Below are 8,194 nucleotides of genomic sequence, written 5' to 3' on the forward strand. Positions count from 1 at the left end.
TTCTTAAACCCAAATTGAAATAAGTGTTTATTTTTTACATTATAAGATCATTAACCTAAGCATGTACCATTTTAATCAATAACATTTTTCCATTCTTTTGGGTAACACCACTGTATCTGCACGCTTCCATTGGGGATGAAATAATATTGTTAAAAAAGTTCTGCGGAGAGCGAAACAAAAAACAGCTCTGACGGTGCAAAGCCCGGACTATACGGCAGGTGTATGAAAATTTCTCATCTAAGGTATCTCAATTTTTGCCGAGTCTGGCATTACTGTCCCAGATTGTGGCATACATTCTTTTTGTGTTTATTTTTCTATTTTTTGCACAGTTTACCGTTGTTAACGGTTTATCGTTCCATGCTCGAGAACATTCGTTTCAGAAGTAGGCTGATCTCGTTGCGTTCCTGTGAAATTTTGTAGATAGAAATACGATGTAGTAAATTTGTGTGGCATCCAAATACTACCGAGCTTTTCTAGTAGCCGGTTTTCTTCAAACGGTTTAATACTGTTTGGTGGTGGCCGTTTCGTTTCTTGGCAATATAGTGACCACTCGTGTATTGGTCAGCTTAACTTTTGCGATAACTTTACCAACTTTTTCCCTAACTGGTTAGCTACGAAAAGTATTTCTTACACCAAAATTTTTAGAACGAAATAAATACAACCATCTGTAAGCTGTTTCTTCCAATAATGCATATTGACCATAAACGGCACATTTTTGTTTGCTCACGGTCTGGCCAGCAGTTATGCTTTTGTCGTTATAAGGTTATATATCGTTATAGCGATTTTTTTTCAGAACTTTCGCTCATTGTCATGGTGCTCTGTCATAAGTCTGAATAAAGGCGTTCCAACATACAGTCTTGGCATATCTACCACTGCCAGCTTTTAAACGACACCAACGCCAATTCAACACGATTCATTTAATCTGAGATACGTAACTCTAAAGCCATCTAGCTGGAAAAACGGTAATTACCTTTTCAACAACCTATATATATATATATATATATATATGTGTGTATTTGTGTGTGTTGTATGAGTGACCAAAGGGAACATGCGTAAACATCGTCATCACTGTTGTTATTGCCGCAGTCAGGGTGGTGGCGTGGTTCTACCGTTCGACATCTGCTTTCGGGGTTTTGCCGTTTTTGACTTGTTGTACCGGGCGCTTCCCGCTCTACAGCTTTCCTCCTTTTATTTCTTCGTTCTTCTTCTGGCCGCGAAAAGCTAGAAGAGTTTTGGGATTTAGCTTTCAGCTGGTCGCATTGGTTCGGGGCGATTCGTTTGCATCCGCCCTTCGCTAGTTATGGCGGTCAGATTCCAGCCGTCGCAGACGACGAAACGCTGCCCCGCCTTGCATGATGCTCCTTCAGTGACGCCACATTGCCGTCGGCGTCAGCTGCTTTCGTTGGCCTGCCTCCTTGACCGCTCGCTTCGTCGGCCCTTATGCGGTTGGCTTGCAGAAGCAACGGCAGCCATTGACATTATTACTACCCTTACGACTATTGCTGGGGCATGCATTGGCAGCTGCAGCTCTAGTTGCACTATCAGCTCCTGGCTATTAAATCGCGACGCTGCTTACGCGCTATTATTGTTGCTATAGCTGCCTGGCGTTAGTGTAGTCGTATCGTGTCCTGGGCTGTTTGCCGGCTGCGCGAACCCTTCGCCTGGCCCCGACCCGGCTGCCCAGCCGATCGGCTAGCACAACAAACGGGAATCAGGCAGCCAAGAGGTCGAGCAAACGAAATCGAATAGATGTCGTATCGTGAACTTTCATATCCAATGAGGGACTGCTCTTGTCATTGCGGCAACAGCTACGCCGACCAATGACGGCAGAAACGACGCGCACGCACAATCTATTTACCCCTAGTTATAATTAGTCTATGCACCACTTATAATTTCCACAGGCATCAGGAGGCAGTGCTCAAAAAGAGTTCCTAATAGACGACTAGAGTGTAGAAATGTTTCCACAATATTAAGAAATAGCTTATGTGTTTTTAATGTATTTTATTTTCACTTTTTCAAGAGCGTAGCGCGTCGTTATGGATCCAAATATGTCGCTTGTATCAACTATTACCAAGCGCAGTATTCCGTTAAAAGCTACGCCATTTGCCCTAACTATACATATACAACAACATTCGTTTATTGCCCATGATGGAAATAATGAACTTCTAGCTAGCCAGCTGGTTTATTTATTGCAGTTAAACATAGAAGATATGTGGATCATTCAAGGATTTTGCATCATGCCTATGGACAACCATTGTAGATATTTACTTAAAGATAAATTTTACTATCCGGCCATTTTACGTTTGTATTTGGTTGTAACGTGGTTGACCCGATGATCGTAGATATGAATATGTACCTATTTTAATTCGGGTAAAAAATTGCGATGGAACTAAAGCTCTAACTTAGTTAATTACTTGTTACAGAAATAGCGTATTATTTCTGGCCAAAGCCAGCCGTAGAGAATCGTCATTGATGATTGTCGGCAAAATCATTCAGACAACCTATGGCATCTATATGCATCGTTTGTTACGCAATAAGTTACTCGGCGCAATATGATGAAAAAACTTCGAGTTTTCGGATCGCTGCGAGGTCTCGACACAGAAGCTATGTGGTACCCGAAGTCGCTATGTCGATGCTCGCTTTTATGTCTCATGTGCAATGTCATACACGAATGTACGACAGGCACAGCCTGGTCAGTCGGTTGGTCAGGTCTTTTCTTATGGACGTACGCGACCACGAATTTGCCGTTGCCCTCGATGTCATCGCCTCCGCCGGCTGTTGCTATATGATTTGCGCTATTCTGCTACAAAGTGTAATCTATTTGAGGCCCATTTTTCCCGCTCTCATAACGTACCCATGTGCGTAGAAGTGTGACTGTGCACGTCGTAGCTAAGTACGGAACAGCCATCTGCGGTTACCCATAACCCCCCAACATTCCCTAACGTGACCTCAACCTCAGCGGCAGGACGAGAAAGAACCTATTTGACATTCGTTCCGTTGCGCGGTGCACTACGATGGCCGTTTCAACATATCGAAGTCTATTCTTAGCCATCTCCTGCCGTGTGCGTATGCAACCAGCGCTATCTGTATGTGCACGTATAGCACAAACACATTTGTCAATCCGATATTGTAGCTCTTGGGTGAAATTACAAAGTAAATAGATTATGCTGCTCCACAAGACAGACGTGTCTCGCTGAGACGCTTAGCACAATAATAGCGATGACCACACGCTGGTCGGCACAATTTGCTACAGGTCGGACCATCTTCGAGTAGAAACTGTTTCACAACAGCTATTTGCTAAGATCATAAGGCTGTCGATGTTACCGTCCATTGTTGCTTGACAAAGGCGCAGCGTGTAGGTGGGAATACCGTTCAGAGTTACCCATTCGCCGACCAAACAAAGGCATACGACATCGATACCATGAGCAAACGCAGACCGCTTGAGTACGCTAGACCATATCTAAATGTCTGGAAATCATACGCGATTTTCCGTATTTAATCTACGAGATTTAATAAGGCGCTGTTCTGAACGAATACCAAGCATGAGCGATGTATGTAATCACCGTAGTAGAGTATAATTTACATTTAAAGGTACAATTATTGTACAGCGTTACTTTTGTGAATAGCACACGTGGGTTTCCTAAAATGTTGCAGACGGCAGCCGTATGGCCTGCGAAGTAGCAACATATCATCCTCTTAGTCAACAACTAGGCCAAGTTACTAGGTCCGATACCAAAGTTCAATTACTATTTTAAGAAATTCACGTTGTTTCCTTTTTCATTCTGACAATTTCAGCGGAGGCGACAGTGCCCGAGAAGGGTGATATGTTCCCATCTCCTCAGATTAGTCCAGCAGCCACCTCCTCGCCTACCCAGCAGCAGCAACAAACCCGCTACTCCACACCTGGCCCTCGAGCTACAGGAACAGCAAGTGGAACTCAACAATATACAAACGCGAGCTCGCCCGCGAGCACTTCTCCGGCACCGGTGCTCTGGTCTACCACGACGGTGTCGTCAAGCCCGACATTTCCCAGCCAAGACAAATTTTCCCCTCTGCTCAACCTCAACCTGCTCCAGCAGCACCCTACGGGCAGCCTCCCATTGCCATCCCTCAGCACCGTCGTCCCAACGGACGTCACAACAACATCTTCACAACAGCAACAGCAACAGCAACAACAATTTACCCAGCAGCAGCAGCAGCAACAACAGCAGCAGCAGCAGCAGCAACAACAACAACAACAGCAACAACAGCAACAAGTTGCCTGCGCCACCCCTCCATCAACACATTCACCGTACGCCGGCCAGGAAGCTGATGGTGGAGTGACGGTTATGTCGGTAGTACCCCAAGTGCCGCCGGTGTCTGGTCCTCACGAGTCGGCGTTCGTAGCAGTCGTCGGACAAACCTCGTCCACCCAAAATGGACCGACGGAGACAAGCGACTCGCTAGTCGGTGTCGTCGGTGGCCAGCAATTTGCGTCACAGCATTTCGATGCTTCGTTTATGCTGTCTGGTGGAAAGCCGACCTATGCAACTGCAACGATCGGCGGGAGCTTACCAACGGCGGTCGGACTCACTGGCACAAGTCCGCCCCCAGCAACCGATGTTGTCGGATCACTTGCGCCGCTTGATCCGGCCAGCCTTCAGGAGCTGACGTTCCGAACGCCGGGAATCGCCAGTTGTACCACGAATAATCTCAGCAATGGGTCAACCACAACAACAAAGACCTACCAGTGGACCAACTATTCACCGCCCACGACCACATCGTCCGATCTCTCATATACTCTACAGGCTGTTACTGTGAGCGGGCCCCCGGTAAGTAATCAAGTTCATGGTGGAAGCTTCATAAGAGCATGAAAAATATAATATATATATAAATAATGTCATCACAAAGAAGTTAGAAAGCGTCAATCGTCCAGTCTTCGTTGTAGCTGCTAGTCATCAGCAATAACAACGATGTATTTAGCTAACAAACGAAAGATGAGTATGTCGAAATTGTGCGCTTTAGACTCCATTATGGTGGAGTGCCGTTGGGGGCGCTCTAGGATGTACCCGACAATTTTTGATTTTCACGATGGAGAAGTGTTTGGTTTCTACTGGGGGGACATTTGAGAAGGAATCAAACGAGCAAATGGCTCCGAAAGCTACTACGCTTTTACCCTACGATTGATTGCTAATACGCGTAATGTTTCTAGCTTTATCGTAAAACATTACAAACCTTATTTTTAAAACGGTATCTTACGAAATTGCACGATGACGTTGGATTTTGCTTGTTTGATCTCTATAAATTAGGTGGTGGTCCCAAAACAAGAACCAGACTATTCTAGCGGCTTACAGACGCAAGGAAGTCTAGATGACACTTCCAACGCTAGCGCGTCTAGCAACGGCGGATCTCGAAGTTCATCAGGGGTAGCTACATTAGCAGAGTACAATCAGGCAACGAGCAAAGGCCATGAGATCCTCAGTCAAGCCTACCAGAACAGTCCCACACCGCTCAAGCTTGTGCCCGTAAGAGCCTATCAATTAACCTATCTGTGATATCTAAACTACTCATAATTGTTTCCACACATATTTCTCTAATAATGTGCTATCCATAGAACCGGCTTCCACCGCCATTGCATACGAATGATTATAGAATGAAGGTTTGACCAGAATGAGACATCATTATTATTAATTAACCGATCATGTTATTGTGAGGCCTTTTTCCATTTACATAACGGACATATATTTTTCAAGAGCATTTAGGCACCCAGGCTCTCCTACCCAACCTGAGAGCAAACTGATATTCAAGAGAGGCCAGAACCTCATATACATACTGAATCTATCTCTTATGCTTTCATTGATTTGATGTGCCATTCGAGTGCTGTATATGAGAGTTGAGGAGAAAAGATCGACGCGTGTGATGCTTATTTGTACTTTTCTGATTCGTTCTGCTGAAATGTAGGTGAAGCCGCGCAAGTATCCAAATCGACCATCCAAAACGCCAGTTCACGAACGGCCCTGCGCTTGTCCGATTGAGGGTTGTGACAGACGATTCTCTCGTTCGGACGAACTGACACGTCATATCCGAATCCACACAGGACAGAAGCCGTTCCAATGTCGTATATGCATGCGCTCGTTCAGTCGTTCTGATCACCTTACTACCCACATCAGGACCCACACAGGTCAGTGAAAAGAAAGATCAGTAGCGGCAGCAGCAGCATCAATAACTGTATCAAGTCATCCGATATGATACCTACATTGTAACACATAGGCCGTGCAGTAAACTTATATTCGAAACATCTGGATCGGCAGATAGATGATATCTTACCCTATTTCGTAAAATGTTACTATTGCAAATAATGAATCATGCTAATAACAATTGTTTTCGTTGTGGCAACTTTCGTTTCGAATTGTCGTGATTATAGGCGAAAAGCCCTTCTCGTGCGAGGTGTGCGGTCGTAAATTCGCTCGCTCCGACGAGAAGAAGCGCCACGCGAAAGTGCACCTGAAACAGAAACTAAAAAAAGAAGGACGTTCGGGCGCCTTAGGAGGCCCGACGTTGCACGTCAACACATCCGTATCTCACTCATATCATCAGACAACCTCTCCTGGCAGTTTGCTAGGCGTTGATATGCTCGGTAGTAATGTTGGAGTTAACGTGCACGGGTTAACTAGTTACTCGGATGTGATGCCTACGGTAATTACAACTCAACCTTAAAATTCGATAACCTCTTAAACATGAACGTCCTTCACCTAGCCCCGCATTATTCCGTACGGTATGGATATGCATGGCGTCAAACCCTCCGTAACGCACTAGCGATCTATATATATATATATACGCTTCTATAGGGGCATCCCAGCTCTCGAGAAGACATCTCTGTCAAACCCTATCCGTAAATTTCGTCACGACTGCAACAGCGGCAGCGAGCAACATCTTAGGATACGGCTTCAGAGTGGACCATTGATAATTCAGAAGTGCTAAAAGCCGTCTGGTGTTAGATAGCGGACAGGTCCATTGTCGATGGGGACGGAAAACGGCTTGTCAAGATAGCGAACGTCAACATGAATTAATAGCTTTAATGTCGACTACTATATACAAATAATCAACGTCCATTAAAGTTTGTATCCAACAATTATCGTTACGCCCAAAGGCGAGGCAGTCCATTATACAGGAAAGGGTGGAACACTGATTTCCCTTCTGACTATGTAAAAAAAGAGAGACAAAAAACCTTTCAGTATGTGCATTGGCACCGTCATCGTAACTATGATACTATCTATCCACTTTTAATAGGGAATTATCAAAAGTCAGTCAGTCAGCCATATAGGCCTTACGATGACCGTTTCTCAGCACGCGAAACTCGCGACATAGAGCACCACTGATCAACAGCAGAGGCTGCTCGGCCAGCTCGTTACTATTATAATTATATATTGTGCAAATGACGATTCAGTGCAGACACATATATTCGTACACAGACAAAATGCAATGGCTATATGTGTACACTATATATATTAGTATATATATACATGCATATTAGCGTACGTACGTACATACATACATGTAGCACACCACCACCACATATATCTTCATCCGCAATCTGGCCTGCGCATGGCCGCTGCAAAGTGTATTGCTACGATGTATCTATTATTATTATTATTATTATAAATAACAATGAATTACTACAATTGTTATATGTATAATAGTAATATCAAGCACCACTTGCACGTGCAATAGACAAAAAGGATAAAAAACAAAAACAAGGAAGAGGAGGAAAGCTTCTTCTGCCAAGAGATTGAAAAGAACCGCAAGAACAAAAGGATTCTGATGATAGGATGACAAATAGAACCATAATACCGACGAGCGGAAGAAGAACAAAATCAACAATGGTACTCAAGTATATATATATATATATATATATATATATATATATATATAAGGTAGAAAAAAACAAATCCATAAATGGACATAATGGATGAACGATGATAATCACGATGAATGAGAGAAATCAGATAATCAAAATATCTATGATTATCTATACTTTTGTAAATTTGTAAATTTATACCTTTTCCGCCTTTTTCTTCATACGCGTTTACTATAATAATGATATAATAAGAACACGCATGAAAGCGCACGTATGATCAGTCCAGACACTCAAACAAAAGCAGACACATTCACGATGCTGTCTTTATTAATTATTTAAATCAGAAGTAATTAAAAC

The 8,194-nt window shown here is 43.7% G+C and overlaps 1 protein-coding gene across 1 annotated transcript; it reads left to right on the forward strand.

Moving 5' to 3' along the window:
• The first annotated feature begins 2,552 nt into the window (after positions 1–2,552).
• On the forward strand, positions 2,553–8,188 carry LOC111273054 (uncharacterized). The gene is made up of 5 exons (XM_022854747.1): positions 2,553–2,700; positions 3,796–4,811; positions 5,289–5,504; positions 5,941–6,160; positions 6,404–8,188. Exons 1-5 carry the CDS (start codon positions 2,553–2,555, stop codon positions 6,694–6,696), a joined length of 1,893 nt encoding a protein of 630 aa, XP_022710482.1. The 3' UTR covers positions 6,697–8,188.
• The last annotated feature ends 6 nt before the right edge of the window (positions 8,189–8,194 follow it).

This window comes from Varroa jacobsoni, unplaced genomic scaffold (assembly GCF_002532875.2).
Source record: "Varroa jacobsoni isolate VJ856 unplaced genomic scaffold, vjacob_1.0 contig04494, whole genome shotgun sequence".
NCBI classification, from domain to species: domain Eukaryota; kingdom Metazoa; phylum Arthropoda; class Arachnida; order Mesostigmata; family Varroidae; genus Varroa; species Varroa jacobsoni.